Consider the following 21,546-nt stretch of genomic DNA (forward strand, 5'->3'; position numbering starts at 1 on the left):
ATTTGATTGGAGGAAACCAGGCACTCGGCCGGATAAATTGAAAAATTAGGGTATTTCCCATACCTGGCTGGGGGTATTTTACATGTAAAACACCCTTTAAGAACCAGTCTACACATTTCAAGTGAAATTAGCAAGGATTTTGTTGTATTAATATCACAAAGTCAATGGCCATTTTGACACACGTTTGGGCACACAAATGACATCACCGCCTACTTAGTGGAGGGCAAGAGAAAGCAACAAGACGTTTCAACAAATACATTATATTACATACATTTAAAAAAATAATAAAAAACAGTGTTGTTGTTGAACGGAATTGACGAAAATATTAAAAAGGCACATTTCGCACTAAGTTAACGCAATAAATTATAATAAAAAATAAATGTGAGTGATGAACAAAACTGAAACTCTCCAACGCAAAAATATAACTTTTTTTCTTGGCATTTGTCCGGGTAAATTTGGGTTATCCCACTGGAGGTTCGTCAGTCAATGTGGGACTTAAATTATTATCCACCCCGTTCGTGGTGGGGCTCTCTATCGGAATTTTTTCCGGTGGTGGTTGCGCTTGGTTACGCAGCTCAAACACTTGCTGAATAGCGTTGCGGAAGCACAAAAAGTTAAAATCGATTATACCTGCAAAACAAACCACTTAACCTCAAAGTTTTTTGACGTAAACAGAGTTACCTTGATGATTGAAATTGTCCTCTCTCAAGATACAAACTAAAGCTAAAAACTTATTAACTTCCCTAAGGTACAAGACGGTGCCGTTGTTTAACTTAATTAAACTGGAGCTTTGTTGGTCGAAAGCGGCTAAATCTTGTTGCTCTTTCACTCTGAAATAGTTGTTTAAGTGACTTTTAGGCAACCCAATCATACACGCACCCATAAATTGAAGAAAGATCAATGACCACATCAATCATATCACAGCACAATTCGTAGCTTTGCATATCAACGGGCGTTGAATCTGTAGCAATGTAAATTTTCGAAACCACGTCAAACAGAAACGATTTCTCTATGGCAGAATTCTATGAAGAAAACCTGTTTAGTCGCGTTACTAATCTAAACTAACGCAACTTACGGAATTTAAAATATTTAAAAGGTTTTCCAGTGCTGGTAATTGGGTAATCAGCTTCTGGACCACTTTTGAGAAAGCCTCAAATATAGAATGATCATAAATTGAGGTTAAATGAAAACTCAAATGAATTTGCTGATCATAACCTAATTAGTAGACATAAAAATAAACAATAAGCCAGCAGAGCAGATTTTACGTCAAGATGACGTAATTTGACAGTTGGTTCAATTAAGATTTTGTAAAATTACGTCATCGTGACGTCGAATTCGCTCCATAATCAACTCACCGGAATCACTCAAATCATCCATTGCTCTTTGATGAATGTCCCTTTGACACTCCATTTTACTATCATCCCCCAGTCCATCAACTTTATGAATAAACACCTCAAACTTTATATTAGGATTAACCTTGTAGGCCTTGGTGACAAACACATGAAGCTTCCTCAGGGCGTCCAAATAGTCGTCCTGGGCGTCAATAACAAACACAAGAGCCCCACACCCGCCAAAAATCATATCAGAATCAAAACAATTGTCAAAAATGTCTATTTGACCTGGGAAATCCCAGATTTGAAACTGAACAAAACTGGAATTGTTGATATCGTCCTTAATGATCTTATTTGTACTTTCTAGGAATAGAGTCTCATTTGGGGACATTTTATGAAAGACCACTTTTTGGATTGATGATTTGCCTGACCTGTAAATTTTTGTTACTTGCAAATGGTGCCTCAGAGTGTTTTAACAACAGTACCTCCGGAGTCCCATCAGCAAAATTCGCGGTTTCTGGTCCACAGCCGTGGTTTCCTGGTCCCCATCAAATGCACCGTAACCAAAGTCTTTGGGGAAGGAACTGGGCTGTCCGTCAAATGGTACAACCTCTTCATCATCCTGGAATGACTGAAAGTGTACACTTCTACTGAAAGGGCGGGCTGTTGTTAAGATAAATAGCCCTTTACTTACCATTTTCTCAAGTAAAATCTCAAACCTAAAACCAACAATTTTTAGTAATTTATCATTGCCACAAATCACATTCTGTAAGCCAGGTAACAAAGTGGAAGACAATTATAACTATAATGCCCTTTTCGGGCATAAATTGTTTGATAAAAATTTGGAAAAAAATGATAACATGGAACAGATGATTGTATCACAAATCAAATACTAGTCAAACGTCAAAATTGTGAAAAATGACAGAACACAAAATGACAACACTGTCCCAAACTAAACGAGTAACACCTACTCTGAAAAAATTCAACCGTAACAAGACTGAAAAAATTTCAACACAAGCACAGTTACCGTTTGATTTTAAGTAAAAACATGTTATAATAATTTAAACTAAAATGGGTTTCTAGTAAAACATTGAAGCTTTGGATTACTTGACAGAAAACCACTACAAATAAACAAACCACAATTTTCGTTTATGCTTTTGACAGATGACAGATGATGTTTCCAATTAAGTGGCTAATTTCACATGTATTGGTAGTGCGCTTATTGGAAATCCGTAAACTCCTAAAATTTGTAACAAATTCTCGAAAAAAAAACGACCGAAAAATGTCTGACTGGGATACCGTAACCGTCCTGAAAAAAAAGGCCCCCAAAGCCTCGACAATGAAAAGCGAGAAAGCGGTAAACGCCGCCCGACGACAAGGTGTACCAGTGGATACACAGCTGAAATGTGAGTGACCAAAACTCACCCCCAAAAATTGCACATTTAACCGTGAGAAAAATTTCAGGGGGCGCCGGCAGCAACAAACAACACGTAACCACAAAAAACACGGCCAAACTGGACCGGGAAACTGAAGAGCTAAAACACGAAACAATCTCGTTGGACGTGGGCAAACTGATCCAACAGGGCAGACAGGGCAAAGGTATGAGCCAAAAGGAGTTGGCGACAAAAATCAACGAGAAACCGCAAGTTATCACCGATTATGAGGCGGGCAAAGGGATTCCAAACAACGTTATACTCGGGAAGATTGAGAGGGTGATTGGGATGAAATTGAGAGGCAAAGATAAAGGCAAACCAATGGAATTAGAGCACCCAAAAAAGTAAACCATTTTGAGGGGGTTAACAGAAGTGCTATGCTAGTTTTGTCACTGGACTGAGGGGGGTTTCACCAAAATTGGTGATTAGATCTTATAGTTTTTGGTTGTAAGTCCCTTGCATGATATCCCCTGCATTTATTGAGTGTAGTGCTATCTCACTATTTAAATGTTATTGAATAAAAAATCCTTTACCTTCTAGTTACCAATTTAATTATTAAAATACAAAAAAAAAAGCTTAATCCTTTCTCAGCTGGAAGGTTTCCTCTTTAATCCCATCCTTAGTGATAATATTAATTAAAATGCTGTCTCCAGTGTAAATATCACGTTCAGCAGCTGAAATAAACACATCCTTAAGCACCGACAGTGCCCTTTCCTGACTCACAGGCTCCTCCTTAACATTCAGCATATTTTTCTGGCCAATCTGATTATCCAACAAAGGTTGCAATAATGCCCCAGCAGAACCTCCAGCTCTGAAGGAACGTTTCTCACAGTGCCCTATAGGGTCATAGCTGTAAACACAGCCTTTGCCCTCACTGTCTAACCCTACCAAAACATTGGAAATGTAGTAGGGAAAGAATCGTTTGTAGTACAACATTGTTGATAGCATTTGAGCACAAGCAGTGGTGGACATGGTTTTGTTGTGTTCCTGCTGGTACATTTGCATGCGGGACTTTAACACGCGGGTCAGAGTCAGGGTGTCGCACCAGCACCCCGAACACCCCAAAACTGTGGTGGCAGACAGGGGAAACAGTTTGCTTTGCTCTCTGGTGTAGATGGAGAATCCGGCGCTTAGACGGGTGTCGGCGCCAATCACCACAAAATCATCACCTGCAATCGCCACCACACTCCTAAACAAAAGACAAGAGTGATTTTGAAAGGGGGCTTTGTGGGGCACTTACCCTCCATTATCGGCGTAGGGATTAAAATGGTTCTGAATGGGGGCGGTTTGGTAGTCCGGGAAGTAAGGACGTTCGACTAAAGACATTTCTGTAGCTTAAACTGGTGATTACTGTGGTTTAAACAGGAAAATAATTGGTAAAACACTGGCCAACAAGAAAAATGCAAACCGGGAATGACAAACAAAACAGGTCCGTCAAAAGTCAAAAGAATTTTTACTGTCATATGTTTGTCATTGTTTTTTTTATAATTTTTAAAATCTACTAAAAAAATACTGACAAAAAAAACGTTGATTTTAGATTAAACTGTTGTTAAACATTATTTAATGTAAATATTTAGTAACAAAAGTTGTGCTTTTTTACGTTGTTTTCGTACTAGTTTTATTATTACAACGTTGCCATTGTCTCGTCAAACAAAAACATTTTTGTTGTTGCTTTTATTAGAGGTGGAGTGACTGTTTAGAGAGGAGTACCTATTTAGTTTTGTTAAATTAAGTAAAGCTTTGACTGAATGTCTCACAATCCTTTTGATTCGATAATTTTTACTATTTTACTGATAATGTGAGGGGATGCGGCAACGTCAACGTTGCAATTGACTGAATTGACATAAACCTTACTTCCGGTTGGGCATGCGTGTGCCGTGCCGTGTAGTTGGTGAACGTCGAAGGACAGAAAAGCTGCCATTTTGTTGTGTACGTCATTTACGTGTATGCTTTTACAAAATCGTTATTTTTTCCGGTTTTCCTCGCAGAAAAGAGAACTTTTTGCATTTATATTGACTGCTTGGCATTTAGTTGGTAAGTGTTATAAACTTATACTGCAGGATTGTTGGTATTAAAACGAAAAACGTACAAAATCCATCTGCACCCGAGTCGATTCGAAACGGCGTTTAGCCGCCATGACGCCGCCGTCCCAACAATTTCCCGGTAAACTCAGCTCAATTTTTCTTCCCTCATTTAGCCCCCCAGTAATGAATCGAAGACCCGGCGGAAATCCGAGATTCGGCGGCCGCGGGCCCCAATCTTTTTCTCAACAGCCCTTCCAAGGTGGCGGAGGCGGCGTAAATCCGTGGCAGGGCGGATCCAATCAGAATCAGGGCAGCATTCTTTCTCAATTAACGTCAAATCCGCAACTAGCCCTGGCCCTAACTAGTTTGCTTCAGCCGCAGCAACAGCAGCCACCTTCTCTATTATCATTAAATACGTCTCCGGCATTCTCTAACAACCGTGATTACGGTGGTCGATATAACAGTGGCGGCATTAATCGGGGCCGTGATGTTCGTCGTCACGAGCCTTACAATAAGGTATGGTATTTTATTAATTTTCCAGTTGTACTGATTTCCTTTTTCGAGTACATCATATAATTCCTTCTGTAGTTAAATTAGTCAATTTATTTCATTTGGAGTTTGTGTATGAAAGTGCAACTTTCTGTGCTTTGTTTAAATACAAGTGTAAGGTTAGGGTGATTCCTCCCCTTTCCAGATACACTCTCTCAAAGATTCTCTTCCCTATTTACAGCTTAAGCTACAATACTTGTATTTAAATGACACATCTGACATCTCAGTGACAGTTCTGTCATTCTCAAAAAAAAAAAAAAACAATATGACTTCTAATCTCCAGTCTGGATAATATGGAACGTTTTGGGGGGTTAGGTTTACTCTTACACAATCCAGGCATTCTAAATCGGTGGTTTTTAAGTTTGATTACGACTCTGTTTAGTCAGTTCAGTATTTACAATCCATTGCAATAACATGTAGAATCGGCAAAATTTCGGTGGAAGGAAACGATCACCACGCCGCGATAACAAGGACGGAGGACACAAGAAGCCTGAAAAGAAGAAAGAAGAGAAAAAGGTGAGTCAGATACACACTTGTACAGGGTGTTTTTTTTGTTATTTGTCTTAATTTACTGCTTAAATCATCACATTAAAGCCTTGAAGTATTGGTCGGCCATTTTGTGCCTCTTACACTAGCCACCATTGTTAGGGTTATTGATTGTTTTGTCAAGTTGGCTGGGGTTGCTCCATCTAGTGTTCTAATTTGACGTCATAATGACCTAATTTAACACAACTTTACATGGAGTAAACGTCTAATTACGTCATCGTGACGTCGACCTAGTTTTATTTTGTATTTTTCTGATGGAAATCGATTTTCTTGATCAAAAGTGTCATTTTGACTGATTTTTTTATGGTATTCACTTTGAAGGAGGAGCAGTCTGAGGATGTCGCCGATGACGAAAAGAAAGAGACAAAACGTGACTGGAAAGACGAGAAAAACCAGACTGAAGGAAAAGAGAGCGGAGATGAAGGTCGGTTTACGCAGGTTTACCCGGTGATTTCTAAAAAAAAAGGATGACTTACAGGTGAAAAGAAAGAGGGAGACAAGGACGGAAAATACGGTGGAGTAGCTCGGAAGTACTTGCACTGTTTCGTGTGCACCAAACAAATGTGGGACGGGGAATCCATGAGTAAACACGTGAGGGGGCGCGCGCATCACGAAATGCTCAAAGCGTTGGAGGAGAGCATCCACTTTTGCGTCAACATTCTGCGCGAAAATCTTCGTTTGCACGAGGAACGCAAAATGATTGAATTTAACCGGCAAAACCGGTTGAGGAAGTTTAATCAAAAGCGCGAACCGCCTCTAAGCCACTGTGCCATGTGCGATTTGAAGTTTATGGGGAAAATCATCAGTCATCGGCGTACCGAGGGACATCAGCGTTTGAAGCGTTATTTGCATCCGAATTGTCGCATTTGCGAGAAAGAGTACCCGTCTAGGATCGAGTGGGTCGAGCATTGTTTGAGTCCCGAACATTTGAGAAAAGTCAGTGACAGTAAGTGATTTTATTGTTTTGTTTTTTCACGGTGAGGGTTCAGGGGGCTTCTGGACCATTTTGAAAGCTTCTAATCGATTTAAAATGCTTTTCAACTGTTTTTAAAGCATTTAGAAGCTTTTGAGCATTTTTAGAAGTTTCTGGTAGTTTTTAGACTATTTTAGAATTATCTGGTAACATTTAGAGGGTTCAGGAAGCTTCTGGAAAATTTTGAAAGCTTCTAATCTATTTAAAATGCTTTTCAACTGTTTTTAGAGCATTTGGTAGCTCTTAGAATGTTTTAGAACCTTTTGAGCATTTTTAGAAGTTTCTGGTAGTTTTTAGACTATTTTAGAATTATCTGGTAACTTTTAGAGGGTTCAGGAAGCTTCTGGAAAATTTTGAAAGCTTTTAATCGATTTAAAATGCTTTTCAACTGTTTTTAAAGCATTTGGAAGCTTTTGAGCATTTTTACAAGTTTCTGGTAGTTTTTAGACTATTTTAGAATTATCTGGTAACATTTAGAGGGTTCAGGAAGCTTCTGGACAATTTTGAAAGCTTCTAATCGATTTAAAATGCTTTTCAACTATTTTTAAAGCATTTGAAAGCTTTTGAGCATTTTTAGAAGTTTCTGGTAGTTTTTAGGAAGTTTTAAAAGTTTTTAGACTATTTTAGAATTATCTGAAAGCTTTCAGATTGTTTTAGGGTTACTTGGAAGTTTCTAGAATATTTTAGAAGTATTTGGGATTTTCTAGAAGGTTTTTGACAGTTTTGAAAGCTTCTAGATTGTCTTAGAGCCTTTTGAGCATTTTTAGAAGTTTCTGGTAGTTTTTAGACTTTTAGAATTATCTGGTAACTTTTAGAGGGTTCAGGAAGCTTCTGGACAATTTTGAAGGCTTCTAATCGATTTATAATGCTTTTCAACTGTTTTTAAAGCATTTGGAAGCTCTTAGAATGTTTTAGAACCTTTCTAAGTTTCTGGTAGTTTTTAGGAAGTTCTAAAAGTTTTTAGACTATTTTCGAATTATCTGGAAGCTTTCAGATTGTTTTAAAGTTACTTGGAAATTTCTAGAATATTTTAGAAGGTTTTTGACAGTTCTGAAAGCTTCTATCCGATTGGGATAGCTGTTGAAATGTTTTTCAACTGTTTTTGGAAAATTTGGAAGCTTCTAGATTGTCTTAGAGCCTTTTGGGCATTTTTAGAAGTTTTTGGTAGTTTTTAGACTATTTTAGAATTATCTGGTAACTTTTAGAGGATTCAGGAAGCTTCTGGACAATTTTGAAAGCTTCTAATCGATTTGGCTAGCATTTAAAATGCTTTTCAACTGTTTTAGACCATTTGGAAGCTCCTAGTTTGTCTTAGAGCCTTTTGGGCATTTTTAGAAGTGTCTGATAGCTTTTAGAAAGTTTTTAGACTATTTTAGAATTATCTGGAAGTTTCTAGGGGGTTCAGAATGCTTCTGGACAGTTTTGAACGGTTCTAGTCGATTTGGCTGGCATTTAAAATGTCGTTCAACTGTTTTGGTACCTTTTGGGAATTTTTAGAAAGCTTTTAGACTGTTGACAGCCGAATTTGTAGGGTTAGGTTCAACACTAGGTGCTATCTCGTTTTAATGACGTTTGATAAAGAAAGAAGTAGCATCCCGTACAACGTTGCCAAGTGCATAAAAAACATGCTATTTTTTGTAAACATTTTCAAAAATTAAACTTTTTTCACGCAGCTTTAGAGAAAAAGGTCGGTTTGAAGGAAGGCGACGATATCGTCCAGGATGACGGGGAGGACGTCAATTTGGACGAGGCTTTAGAAGAAAGCCTGCACATGGAGGGGGAAGACCCGATTCTTGACATGGGCGACAGTTTAGTCAACATGGTGGACCGTTTACCTGCCTACAAGCCCAACAGGGGCGTCGCCCAGGGGGCCGTCAAAGAGTTTACCGGATTTATGTGCGAATTGTGTCATCGCAGTTTCCAGGACAAAAACAACGCGGACGCCCACCTAAAAACGAAACGTCACTACTACCGTTTCATCGAGCACATCAAGGAGCGATTCGACAAGGAAGAAAAGAAGAAAAAGGCCGATAAAGAAGCGGAAAAAAACCAAAACTGTCGAACCGGTGGAAGACAACAAGCAGGAAAACGGTGCTAAAGGTTGGTATATTTCTAACCAACAGGTGCAAGTAACAGCAGGTTTCCAGACCAAATCCAGTCTGTTAACCTTCCTGAACCTTGCTAAATTAAAACGGGAACAGTTTGAGGCGGTTTTATTACACAATTTTAATTCCGCTATAGAAACTCCCGGACACGTTACAATCTCGCTTAATTTAAACGCTAAAATTGATTTAACACAAACAGCAGAAGTGGAGGAAGACCAGGAAATGTACGATCCTAACGAGGCGACCGAGGAAGAAGAAAAAGAACTTCTGGCCGAGGACGAAGAAGAAGAAGAAGAAACTGTAGCCGCCACTGACGTGGCCGCTGATACCGACATGGCTGATCCCTCGGTCATTGAGGATAAGGTGGAAGAACCGGAACCAGCACCCGAACCCGAACCCGAACCTGAGGTTGTCAATTCCACCTTGAAGATGATTAAATAACAATTGTGTTTTTGACAGGTCAAAGAAACTACTCCTACGAGACCGGTGACACGGAAAAGTATTGCCGGACCTAAAAGCAAACGAGGCAGAAAGTAGACTATTTATGTATTATGCTTAATTAATAATTAATAGTGGTTGGATTGGAGGAAATCCAATTTTAATTGAATATTTTAGGTTTGTTCTTGACAAGTCAATTTTTTGCTGTATTGTAACATTTACAATTAAAACGACTTGCAGGATTATTTACTTTAAGTTTTTTTCTAGTACTCCATTGTGTCTCTAAATTATACTGCAATATATTCATTGTGAACATTAAATTTAGGTCCCTTTTTATCTATCATCTCCTAAGGGGCTTTAAAAGTGCCCAGAAAATCCTTGGACAAGTCTATCAGTATGGTTGCTTGCTCCACTTAGCACTGCTACTACTTTTTGAAATTCGGTAACTTGGAGAGCTAGAGCCAAATATGGATTCTAGAAAGTTAAAAAATATTATATTTACGAACTTTTATTTATTCACAGTACAAATTCTATACTAAAACACAGCAAACTAAACCTTCAGGACATCCTTTATCCGGTTCGGTTAAATAGAGGGGACATTGTTCCTGACAGTTGTTGTGTAGTTGGAGACAGTTTAAAACATCACGTTTAGCTGGAATTATCAGTCCAGTATACAGTTTGTGATTATTTCTTGACCAATCACACACACACTTACCCCTCACACAACAAACCGCTCCTTGAGACTTCTGAGCAGGACAGAGCTTCCTCAAATCTTCCCTTAAACTTCCAGTGCACTCGCTCTCTAGCAGACAATAACCATTTTGGGCGGCACACGTTTCTTCACGGTAAAAGTTTGACTCTAAAATTCAAGTTTCAATTACTATTTACGTTTTGGTTGTTTTTGTAATAATTTACGTATTTTATATAGTGCAGCGGTTTGCTGAAGGCAGAGCAGAAATAACGCTAATAAAATGGTACATATTATCGACTTCATGTTTGGATGTTAAATGCTAATATTGTGGTTTTATCAGTTCGTATTTATGTGAACTTTCTTTTTTTATATAAAAAAGGTTACATAAGATAACTGATTAGCATTTACTGATGCGTATTTTAAATTTTTTATGAATGCATTAACTGTGTCACATTCAAATTAATTCGTTTTAATACTTCTTTAAGTCACCCAGCTCTACTTGTATACATTTATACCTTTCTGGTTTGACGTTTGTTACGTGACGTATAATACGTCATTTGTCATTCCCAGTTGAAAGAGCAATAAATCTGCCAAAATAAATTCAGTTGTCAAACCGAAAGGGTTGTGTTTCGTGTTCCTTTTAAATTCCTTAAAAGTTTTCAGTTTTATTTAGTTTAACGTAACATCCACCTGAAATGTATCAGTAATGTGCCAACGTGAATTGAGTTCTTAAAACACCGTTTCGGAAACAAAGTTGCTATGCCCGGTGATTTTCAAAAATCCCCCAAAAAGTGACCAAAAAAGAAATGGAAGAAAAATCGGAAACGTCCAGTAGCGCGTCCTCGGTGCCGTTGTCGTCCAGGCCCACCGCCTTCACCATCGATTTCGATGATAAAAAAGTGGATTTACAACGACACAAGTCACTGGCAGAGAAATTCCAGCAGAGGCACAAAAGGGGGAAGTCCATGTCCAAGCTGGAGGGCGGTACGGCCACAGCCTCTACCACTGCCGGCAAGAAACACCCTCTAACCGGAAATTTGCCCAGGAAGTCCAGTTTTCAGTCTGAAGGTTTGTCACAGTCTGTTTTTGTTGTTAGAGTTTTTATGTATTTTTAGTCAATCAGTTTTTAGTTTACTGGAGATTGATATGAAGGTATGATAACTTCCCTAATTTAACTTAAAAAGTAGTTACCTACATATAAGCTTTCTGATAGAGATAATGGCTTAAACAAGTTTAAGATATCCAAGCACTCAACCTGACTAGTACACAGGCCTAAATTAAAATTCCACAGCACCTTATCAGTTTGGGGAAAAGAGTGAAATTGTAAATCCAGTTCAAGGACCTTTAAGAGAGTTAAAAAAAGAAATTTCAAGGTGGACACACTATAAAAATATAAACAAGCCATGACTCAGCTACCCAAAAATGTTTATTAAGTCACCATAAGTCACGCTAGGTTAGGTGCTAATTTACACCTTACTTGGAACAAAAAAACACTGTAAAAAACAATAACAAGAAAGTGATTCTAGGTAAATTAATTACGTCACTTTTTTCCCTGTAATGTTATGCGATTCTTGTTAATATTTCATGAGAGGCATGCAGGTCTGTCTGAATTATTATCATTCAATAGTCGCATTAAGCCAACTTAATTAAAGTGCTGGTGCCTTCTTTGTTTTAAAGGTGTAACGGTAAACTTAAAGGGGGAAATGAGGCAAGTCAGTTAACCCAATAACTTGCCTGTGGTTTTGGTTAGGTGCGTGCACCAAACAATTTCCCAAGTAGGAAACATTGCCAGGAAGTTGCATTAAGATGTAGATTAAATATTCTTGTTGCAGTGATGCAAAGCTTTCAATGCGCAGGTAGCATGAGTCATTTGGAATTCATAAAAAATGAGAGAAAGTGCTTTTATATGGGATTCTTATTGTTGTTTTAGGCTGGTGGACCTTAAAAACCACAAAAAATATATGTTTTATGATTCTCTTCCACATCTACCTATATGGTTATTGTTAAGCAGAACTGTAGATTGGTCAAGAAAACCAGCTTTCAGTTTGATACTAATATTGTGTATTAAATTTCTAGACTTTGGTCTAGATAAACCGGTAATAAACGGTTTCTTATAGGTTATTTCTCATCAGATGAGCGTCCAGAACGGTGCAAAAGCGCCAACGTGTCAACAAAACGTGGTGACCTCACCCTACCTCTGGAGAACACCATTTCAGACCGAATGACGCATTCCTTCCCCAGCGCCACTTTAATGTCTTTGAATAGTCCTTCAGCTGGTTGCGATCTGCTCAACGTCTCCAGTCCTGAATTAGAACCAATCAGCCCTTTTAGTCCTAACCCGGAGGAGTCTGAAGATATCGCCAATCAAACTGTGAGTTTCCATTTCAGTCAAAAATGTCCCTACTTATTTCAGAAAATAGATTACAGTTGCAAGTTTGTTGGAGCAAGATTTGGACCGAAAGTCGGACACGGTGAGCGAAACCGGAACGTACACTTTAGAAGGTGACAACTACTCGGAAGAGCAGAAAGCTCGTATGAGTATCGATAACGAGTTTAAACTCGAAAAACTAACGGTCGAAGAAAAAACGGTTGAATACATCAAAAGTTTGTCGATAGGGAAATATCTGTCGGAAGACTCTTCTTCTTTTTCCACGTCACAGATCAGCGGCAGCTCCTCAACAATCTCCAGCTTACAAAGCAGCTTTTCCGCTAACGGATTACCCCCCGTTCCACCGTTAAAGTCCAACGACAACAAATTCGAAATGCCCGTCAAAAAACTGCTCTCTCCCATTTTGTCTCCGACGCAAAACGTGTCGATGGTGGATCGGCCTAGTCCAGTCCCAAGTCCCAAACTCAAATTGGTGTCCCAAAAGAGTGACGAGGGCGCCGTGATTTCCGTGACGTCCAGCGGCGCTTTTCGCAGCAAAAGCGAGGAAAAAGCCAGGTTGGAACGGAGATTGAGCCTCACCAAGTCGGAGGTGCACGTGGAGGCTTACATCGACGGCAAGATCTACAACGAAGAAATGCTCAACAATAGCTCGGTCAGGCCGAGTTCGAATAGAAAAAGCAAACTGACTGCCAATATTGTTAATGTTCAAAGCATTGAGGTCAATCCCACTGATGTTGGCAGTGTTGTCAGTGCTAGTTTCAGTTTTGGGAAAACGGGAAATGTGGCTACTGGTAAGTTATGGTTTTGTTACTTCATACAAATCTGTGAGTGAGTCTACTGTTTGTGATTTTTTTGACTAATTAACTGAAACCAGAGTATTTTATAAAAATCTTCCAGTACGGCTCTAGTTTTCAGGTTCCATTTACTGGTTCCAGTGAAAATTCAGCGCCGTAACTGGCCCAAATACTCAAATTACGTTCAAAATTGTGTTTCATTCCAAATGTGTTTTCAGTAACTTTCTGTTTGGTTATTCCAGTTTAACGGAAACCAGAATTTTTTATAAAAACCTTCCATTACGGCCCTGGTTGTCAGGTTCAATTTACTGGTTCCAGTGAAAATGCAGGTCCGCAACTGCCCAAATACCCAAATTACGTTCAAAATTGTGTTTCATGCCAAATGCGTGTGTTTTTAGTAACTTTCTGTTTGGTTATCCCAGTTTAATTGAAACTAGAGTTTTTTCTAAAAATCTTCCAGTACGGCCCTGGTTTTCAGGTTCAATTTACTGGTTCCAGTGAAAATTCAGGTCCGTAACTGCCCAAATACCCAAATTACGTTAAAAATTGTGTTTCATGTCAGATGATTATGTTTTTAGTCATTTTCTGTTTGGTTATCCCTGTTTAATGGAAACTAGGATTTTTTCTAAAAATCTTCCAGTACGGCCCTGGTTGTCAGGTTCAATTTGCTGGTTCCAGTGAAAATTCAGGGCCGTAACTGCCCAAATACCCAAATTAGGTTCAAAATTGTGTTTCATTCCAAATGCGTGTGTTTTCAGTAACTTTCTGTTTGGTTATTCCAGTTTAACTGAAACCAGAATTTTTTTATAAAATCTTTCAGTACGGCCCTGGTTTTTAGGTTCAGTTACTGTTCACGTGACCTTTGTGACTGAATTTGATATTTGAAAACCATCACGTGATCTTCACAAATACTTTTGAACTGTCAAAACGGTCACAGTGACCTTCAGGACAACACTTTAAGTTTAAAAACGGTCACGTGGCTACAAAGAGGATATTTTAACCTTTAGAAGAGTCACGTGGCTTTCAGAAATTACATTCGACGCTTGAAAATAGTCACGTGACATTTACTAAAATTGAAAACGAGCACGAGACCGTTAAAATGCCATTTTAGCTGTAAAAACAGTTTAACCTTAAAAATGCGACGTTTAGAAATTCTTTTTAAGCCTAAAAATGTCACATGAGCTTTAAAATAACATTTATAATTTAAAAATCACGTGATGTTAAAAATGCCATTTTTAGCATTAAAAGCAGTCACGTGATCTTTAAAGTATCATTCAAGGCAATTGCATTGCTGTCAAAGTGACGTTTCTGACTTGAACCAGGTACTAAGGTTGAACCACTGAAAACGAACGATGCCTACGCTAATTTTAGCTCGTTTGTGTCTCCTTGCCCCAACAAGTTTCTGTTCGGTAACCGGTACGACATCTAAAACCACCAGAATGAGGGTGGTGGAAACTTTACCACAGTGAAGGAGTTAAGACTAAAAGTAATAATATAGATACAGTTTGTTCCTACCTTTTATGGTGCAAACAACGCGAATGTGACGTCAGGATGACGTAATTTGACAGTTGGTTAAGTTACGGTTTTGTCAAACTACGTCATTGTGAGGTCACACTCTGGTTGCTCCATAAAGTGTCGAAATCGAACGAAGCCGACACTAATTTCAGCTCGTTTGCGTCTCCTTGCATTATCTTAAAATTCAAGCACAGAATTATTGATTGAATTAGAGCACCCCATTACAAGCTAAGTTTAATTATACAGGGTGTCTTAAAAATTATGACTTGACCACTTGTACAACAGTGGTTCAACTTTAGAACCTGGTTCAAGTCAGAAACGTCACTTTGACAGCAATGCAATTCATATGGAAAAGTTTAAGTACCAGTCGCAGTTCAACTGAACTAGTCTTTGAACTGTGATTGTACAACCGGACCTTAGAATATCATTTTGTCTGGTTAACTCAAAAAAGCCTTCAGAGTCCCATTTTACTACATTATCAAGTAAATTTACTGTTTTTTCTTAAAATTCGTATCGGTTTTTTTGTGTAAAGTTAATTAATAGAACCTTGAAGGAAGAAAGCTGAATTTCAAGTAGGTTAATTGTTCAAGGAAGTACTTCATTGTTGCATCAGCGTTATATTAAACTAGAAGAACCAAATCAATTGTTTTCTTTTATGTTTAGTTTTACCATATAATACAAGGTTAATTTGATTGAAGTTAACCTACCCTGACTTGATAATTTTTTGTAGTTACAACGGGTCTGCCATTAACTCCAACAGGGAAAACGTCGCCTACAAAGATTCCATCCCCTATTCACACGTTATCGCGTCCGCGAAGCCGCAACAGTCTGTCCGGACAGCCGGACGACTTCGACACCGAAACGATTTTGAAACCGACCCGAAACTTTATCAACTCGCTACAGCACAAACTGTCGCTGGACAACAGCGATCCGGACAGCGACTACGAACAAAAATACGGTCTCCAGTTGAACAACACCGCTCATTTGTTGAAGCAACGCGCCCTACACATTCGGCACAATTCGTTGGACGACAAGGCGATCAACAACAAGCTGGAACATTTCCAGACCAAGAACCTGCAATCGATCGATCAAACTTACACGAACGTGTTTGGTCAATATCCCAGACAGAAAGTGGTGAACAAGGTGAACAATTCGCCCAGCGACAGCCCTATTCGACGGTCCAGCAGTTTTTCGAATCGTCATCAGATTGGAAACTCAATTAAGAGCAGCAATGTGCGAAAGGATACGAATCTGTGCGCCTCACCCGGATTGGGTATTCAGAAAAGCTCGTCCACGGCCTGTATTAAACCCGGATTTGGTGGCAATCGGGGCGGTGTTGCCCATGAACATAGGAAAATTGATCGGTAAGTAGGTTTTTTATCTCCCTATTGACTCATATAGTTCTAAATTATTGTAAATACAGTAATAAGTTTGGGGACACCGAAACGAGTTCCGAGGATGACTTGGAAGGTAGCTTACAGAAGAAAAAAGACCTCGGGAGCCTGTCAAACACACGATGCAACCGAACTTTTAGTTTGAGGCGAGCCAGGGTGGACAACGAGGCTAGTAAACTTAAGTGTCCCAACACACCGGAAATGCGCAGAAAAACGTTTCACGCTCCTGCGGTTAAACAGGAACGAGCCATTTCAGTTGACCGTAAACCGGTCAAAACCAACGAGGTACTGTCAGTTTAGTGCCTTTTTTAAAGATTTGTTTGATTGTTCGTTTTTTAGGTTCAAAGTCGCTACTTGCTAAGCCTGAACAAACGTGCTACTTCGGTTACTAAGGAACTACCAAAACCGCCACCCAAACCCACTCCGAGTAAACCTCCGTCCACGTTTAACCGGGTGGAAAGTGGCCGATTTAGCATGCGCACTCCTAGAACTGCAACAACGCCAAATTCGGCACCTAAAAGCGGCAAAAAAGACGGTAACGATCTTGATTCGAGTGCGTTTTGCGTGAAAGTGCAGCAGCTGAATGGGTTTCAGGCAAAAACCCCAAACAGGGCAGCGGGCCCAGGTGCAATTCATCTTTATCCAGCCGGGAAGTGGAGTTCCAGAACTGGAAGAGACGGAAAAGTTACGATCCCATGAAAGCGGCCGCCGAAGGCAAAAAGAAGGAAATTGAGAAACGTCTCGGTCCGGGGGCGGCTACGGCCGGCAAACTTGGGACGGCAAGTCCCGATAGTTCACCCTCTCACTCCGGATCAGTTCATCGATCTCAAGTGAGTTTAACCACACTTTTCAACGTTCCTCTATAATTATTGTGGTTATTTAGCAGTGGGGCTGGGGCACTCTTTAGTAAGAGTGGGTAACCTGACAGCTTAAAAAAAAAACAAAAGTCCAGGATACGAAAGTATTGTTAAGGTTAGCGAGTGACAGACTTTATAATGATTGGTCACTGGAAATCTGGCAACGTTTGTTAATTTATTCAGCAAATAATCACAAGTGTCATTTTCGTAAATCACAGTAGGAAGTTTGTAATTGGTCAACAAAAGCAGCTTGCTGCTTTTTCTTGATTAATCACAATCCTAACTTAACCTATTCTACAGTGTGGTCCAGTTTTAAGTGTCAATAATTCACTATTTATGCAATTTTCCTGAAGAATGCTTTCTAAGGAAGATACTTCAAATTTCAGTTTCTCAAAGCAGTCACGTGATCTTTAAGTATCGTTCAAGTCTTAAAAAGGTCACATTACTGTTAGGTCCGATTGTACAATCACGAGTTTAATTATACATACTTAAACTTTTCCATATGAATTGCATTGCCGTCAAAGTGACGTTTCTGACTTAAACCACTGAAAACGAACGAAGCCTACACTAATTTTAGCTCGTTTGTGTCTCCTTGCCCCAAGAAGTTTCTGTTTAACCGAAACAACGACATCTAAAACCACCAGAATGAGGGTGGTGGAAACCTTACCGAAGTGAAGGAGTTAAGACTAAAAATAACAATATAGATACAGTCTCCCTTTATGGTGCAAACAACGCGAATGTGACGTCACGATGACGTAATTTGACAGTTGATTAAGTTACGCTTTTGTCAAACTACATCATTGTGAGGTCACACTCTGGTTGCTCCATAAAGTGTCGAAAACGAACGAAGCCGACACTAATTTCAGCTCGTTTGCGTCTCCTTGCATTATCTTAAAACTCAAGCAGAGAATTATTGAGTGACATAGAGCACCCCATTACAAGCTAAGTTTAATTATACAGGCTGTCTTCAGTTTCTCAAATATATGGCAGACCGTTGAACCAATTTTGAATTCAAATTCGTTGTTGAGCGTCTGAAACTGGATTTCGAGCACTCAAAACAGTCCGGAAATTAAAAAACAAAGATTGTTGCGCACAAAACTCATTTTTTACCATTAAAAGTTGACTTGCAAGGCTAGAAATGACAAAAGTTTATTTTCAGAGCTTTATTTGGTGTACAACTCAATTTTCTGGATTAAAACAAGTCTAGAGGTCAATTAAACACTGGTAACAGTCCAAATTAAATTTTAGGACTAATTCAATTCTAAAAATGAGTGTTCAAGACTAAAATCGTAGCATTTAGGGCCAAAATTGTTTACTTTCATCACTGAAGACTCTGAAACTTAACTTTTACTATTATAAATAGTTTTAAACACTATTTTTCAGTCTTAAAGCACCTAACCTAACCCTGTTAATGTTATTCGTTACAAAGTTGAGGAAAAACTGGTTAATTTGGCACTAACAATTTGCTACTAAGTTGGCAACGTTGTTAAAATTCAAAAAAAATAAAAATCATCACTCTTTTTGTTTGTTAAGCAAAATTGCGTTCATTCATGTGATTTGCTCAAAAACGGTTAAAGATATCGTAGTAAAATTTTCAGGACTTGTACAGCCCCTTCTAATGCTAACTTTTACCATTCTTGCAGTTTTTCTGTAGGACTAACCGTTACCGTGTAAACGGGGCCTGAATCCACCATCGCTTTGCCCCACTACTGTATATGGCAATGTTGTTTTTAAAGAGGGTTTTTGCACACAGTTAACCCTTCTAAGGCTAATTTTAACCATTCTTACAGTTTTTCTGTCCGAATTTCTTAGAAACGCTCCAAATTTTGTACTTTTATTACTGAAGAAACTTGACTTTTCGAAATGGTCTTAAACTCGATTTTTCAGTCTTAAAAAGCGCTAAAAACAGTCTGAATTTCTTAGAAATGCTACAATTTATTGCACCAAGTCAATTTAATAGTTAAGAAGCTTGAAATGACATTTTCAAAACTAAGGACCGTGTACAAACTGGCATTCATAAGCCAAAAAATTGTGTGAAGACCTTGAAGAGCCTTAAAAATGGATTTTTAGGCTGAAAACACCCTTAAAGCACTAAAAACAGTCTAGATTTTTCAGAAATGCTCACTTAAGTGTCTACTAGTCCATTTAATAGTGACAAAGCTCGAAATGGCATTTTTAAACTTATGGAAAATGTAAAAATTGTTTTTTAAGTCTGCATTGACAAAAGCTTGGTGAAGATAGTCTTGAAAGTCGATTTTCCAAGCTGAAAGCAGTTTTAAAGCCCTAAAAATAGTCCAAAGTTTTAAAAATATGAAAAGCAAACTAAGAAAACTCGAAAATTTAGTCTTCAAGTCGTTTTTTATAAATCTAATATCAATATCTTGTATTTTAAAACTAAAATATTGAAAAGTGTTTTCAAATTATAAAAACTTACTTCAAATGTAAATTTTAAGCTTTTGATGTCAATTTTCATTGGTTTCCAGTCACTTTTTGGTGTTCAAGTCAATTTTCAATACTAAAGTTTTTCAACTCATCTGAAAACTATGACAACTGACTACAAAGGCAGTATTTAAGCTTCTCAAGTCAAATTTCCAGCATAAAGTCTTTAAATTTTTTAAGAAGACATTTTTTAAGCTTTCCAAGACAATTTTTAGTTGGGTTAGGTTGGTTTGGGTCGTAAACGAAGTTTCAAATTAGAATTTTATAAAAGATACTTATTTTTTCAAATTAAACAAGAAAAGTAACAGAAACTGTAATTTTTGAAAAAAATCCAGTGAGGTAGAAAATAAGGCTTTCTCTATCTACGCCACTGGACAGTTTCGACATACGTCATTAACATCGCATAACGAGTATTAATTTCATATGTTGAAGGACTGTATTTTGATTAGGAAGCATTTTTCAGCAAAATTACATTTTTTGATGGGCTATCGAATGATGAATTGTCATTTAAAACTGGACCACCCTGTATAAATTAACAAATGACTAACTGATCACAGTGTTGCCAGTACTTATTTAATCATTTTTTAAACACGTTGTTGCCAGAGAAAACCGTCTACATCCTATTATAAAGTCTTTATGTCGTTTTTGTGAGTTTGATTTCGTCTTGAAATTACCGTTCGTCTGCCGGGTGTGTGTATTACTAAAGCTAGAACTCATCATTCGGAACATCTAAGAGTTACGTTTGATTTCAGCTAATTCAAGTCTGAAATTACTTGGTACTCCTCTGATGTACTCAAACTTTAGGTGTGTTTAATTTCCTTTACGTTCACTTGTGATTTAAGTGCCACCATACAAGCATATAAAGCTTTTTTGCATGTCACTCGTTGCTTCTGAGTGTGCGTAGTCTACGTCGCTTTACCAGATTTAGAAAAGAAAAAATGTTTCAGAGCTTCCACGGAACGGCAGCGTTAGAGCAACTAATCAGTTCAGACGAAGAAGACATAACTTTCTCTGCCGATGAAGGTTTTAGTCCGCCTACACCGAGTCCGTGCGAGTTAAGTCCAACCAAAGTCAACTTAAGGCACTCGCTTTGGGACCGAATACGTCACTAACTTCCTTACATTTTCATTTTGTAGCCTTAAGGTGAACCCGAGTAAGTAAGGATTTCCTTTAATGTTTCATAAACAAATCATCGATCGTTAGACAAGTGCAATATGGAAATTTTGTGATAAGTTAACGATTTTCTGTTTATCATCAACTCAACACACAAATTGACTTAACCAGTTGTTTTGCTGGTATTTTAAGTTGCTATTTTTCATCCAATCAGAGCTTTTTTGACGTCACAGTGACGTAATTTGGTCTAATTACGGTTTTGTCAAATTACGTCATCGTGACGTGCTTGCGGCCACAGCGGCGTTGCCAAAATTAACCTAATGTTGAACTAACCACAAATCTTTGATGTGCTAATATTGTTAATCCATGTTGCATTCGATTTATTGATGACATCAACCAAAGCAAAAATGTTCCCCCACAAATGTCATTTTCACAGAAGAATGACTGCTACTGTACATACAATTAAGTTACCCTACAAGGTGTACTAACCTTATTCATTAAGGAAATGTGATTAAGTGAGATTACGCAGATCTTGTTAGTTAGTTATTATTCTGTAAATGTCCAATATCGTTGTGATCTTCTCTACTAATAAAAAAATCAATGAATCTGTTTTTCGCGCTTTAACCCAAATTATATACGTTTGTTTTCCAGATAAGGACAATTATTAAAGCTTACTTTCTATGTTAAATGGCTATATTAGCACTTTTCTTTAGTATTATACAGTTGGCTGTAAGCGTTACTTTCATCTTATGCACCAGACTTAAAATACACGAATTGATTGTTTTGTGTTTTACTCACCCTAGGAAAGTAGCGTTTTATACCCGCATTATCGAATACCCAATATTTTTTATATGTTGCATTTGTGTTTGTTTCAAATATTATTAAATATAGTAAATTTGCTTAAAAATTGTTTTTTTTTCCGCCTCGGTTGATTTGGCAACGTTGCGGTGTGTCA

At 38.2% G+C, this 21,546-nt stretch overlaps 6 protein-coding genes across 9 annotated transcripts; 3 read left to right on the forward strand and 3 right to left on the reverse strand.

Moving 5' to 3' along the window:
• Nucleotides 1–241: 241 nt before the first annotated feature.
• Nucleotides 242–2,227, reverse strand: RagC-D (Ras-related GTP binding C/D). Of its 2 annotated transcripts, none has more exons than XM_081991463.1 (7): nucleotides 2,026–2,227; nucleotides 1,817–1,962; nucleotides 1,356–1,762; nucleotides 1,076–1,215; nucleotides 880–1,022; nucleotides 682–830; nucleotides 242–630 (listed from the first exon to the last, which is right to left on the reverse strand). In XM_081991463.1, the coding sequence occupies exons 1-7, from the start codon at nucleotides 2,026–2,028 to the stop codon at nucleotides 461–463; spliced, it is 1,158 nt and encodes a 385-aa protein (XP_081847589.1). In that variant the 5' UTR covers nucleotides 2,029–2,227; the 3' UTR covers nucleotides 242–460. The 2 variants fall into 2 exon arrangements, with proteins under 2 accessions (XP_081847589.1, XP_081847590.1); XM_081991464.1 differs by having other exon boundaries at nucleotides 1,817–1,953; nucleotides 2,026–2,226.
• Nucleotides 2,228–2,511: 284 nt separating this feature from the next.
• On the forward strand, nucleotides 2,512–3,303 carry mbf1 (multiprotein bridging factor 1). The gene is made up of 2 exons (XM_081991496.1): nucleotides 2,512–2,737; nucleotides 2,796–3,303. The coding sequence occupies exons 1-2, from the start codon at nucleotides 2,614–2,616 to the stop codon at nucleotides 3,110–3,112; spliced, it is 441 nt and encodes a 146-aa protein (XP_081847622.1). The 5' UTR covers nucleotides 2,512–2,613; the 3' UTR covers nucleotides 3,113–3,303.
• On the reverse strand, nucleotides 3,293–4,202 carry Prosbeta6 (proteasome beta6 subunit). The gene is made up of 2 exons (XM_081991487.1): nucleotides 4,005–4,202; nucleotides 3,293–3,953 (listed from the first exon to the last, which is right to left on the reverse strand). Exons 1-2 carry the CDS (start codon nucleotides 4,088–4,090, stop codon nucleotides 3,341–3,343), a joined length of 699 nt encoding a protein of 232 aa, XP_081847613.1. The 5' UTR covers nucleotides 4,091–4,202; the 3' UTR covers nucleotides 3,293–3,340.
• Nucleotides 4,203–4,636: 434 nt separating this feature from the next.
• Nucleotides 4,637–9,719, forward strand: Pep (Protein on ecdysone puffs). The gene is given in 8 exon segments (XM_081991931.1): nucleotides 4,637–4,798; nucleotides 4,962–5,304; nucleotides 5,758–5,853; nucleotides 6,205–6,307; nucleotides 6,362–6,829; nucleotides 8,530–8,896; nucleotides 8,898–9,369; nucleotides 9,421–9,719. Coding segments are annotated over 7 exon segments (1,917 nt in total). The 5' UTR covers nucleotides 4,637–4,798; nucleotides 4,962–4,971; the 3' UTR covers nucleotides 9,499–9,719.
• A 172-nt stretch (nucleotides 9,720–9,891) lies between these two features.
• LOC145736948 (U-scoloptoxin(19)-Sm1a) lies at nucleotides 9,892–10,531 on the reverse strand. Its single transcript, XM_081991504.1, has 3 exons — nucleotides 10,315–10,531; nucleotides 10,115–10,258; nucleotides 9,892–10,051 (listed from the first exon to the last, which is right to left on the reverse strand). Exons 1-3 carry the CDS (start codon nucleotides 10,391–10,393, stop codon nucleotides 9,930–9,932), a joined length of 345 nt encoding a protein of 114 aa, XP_081847630.1. The 5' UTR covers nucleotides 10,394–10,531; the 3' UTR covers nucleotides 9,892–9,929.
• Nucleotides 10,532–10,699: 168 nt separating this feature from the next.
• LOC145736910 (uncharacterized) lies at nucleotides 10,700–21,370 on the forward strand. 3 transcript variants are annotated; one of them, XR_014180145.1, is made up of 9 exons: nucleotides 10,700–11,158; nucleotides 12,208–12,461; nucleotides 12,511–13,270; nucleotides 15,519–16,152; nucleotides 16,212–16,467; nucleotides 16,522–16,717; nucleotides 16,777–17,012; nucleotides 17,066–17,154; nucleotides 20,426–20,565. XR_014180145.1 is itself a non-coding variant. In XM_081991420.1 (8 exons), the coding sequence occupies exons 1-8, from the start codon at nucleotides 10,897–10,899 to the stop codon at nucleotides 20,588–20,590; spliced, it is 2,763 nt and encodes a 920-aa protein (XP_081847546.1). In that variant the 5' UTR covers nucleotides 10,702–10,896; the 3' UTR covers nucleotides 20,591–21,370. The 3 variants fall into 3 exon arrangements, 2 of the variants coding, with proteins under 2 accessions (XP_081847546.1, XP_081847548.1); XM_081991420.1 differs by lacking the exon at nucleotides 17,066–17,154 and having other exon boundaries at nucleotides 10,702–11,158; nucleotides 20,426–21,370; XM_081991422.1 differs by lacking the exon at nucleotides 17,066–17,154 and having other exon boundaries at nucleotides 10,702–11,158; nucleotides 12,223–12,461; nucleotides 20,426–21,370.
• The last annotated feature ends 176 nt before the right edge of the window (nucleotides 21,371–21,546 follow it).

Source organism: Ips typographus, linkage group LG13, assembly GCF_016097725.1.
Source record: "Ips typographus isolate SLU linkage group LG13, UJ_Ityp_2.0, whole genome shotgun sequence".
Lineage (NCBI taxonomy): Eukaryota > Metazoa > Arthropoda > Insecta > Coleoptera > Curculionidae > Ips > Ips typographus.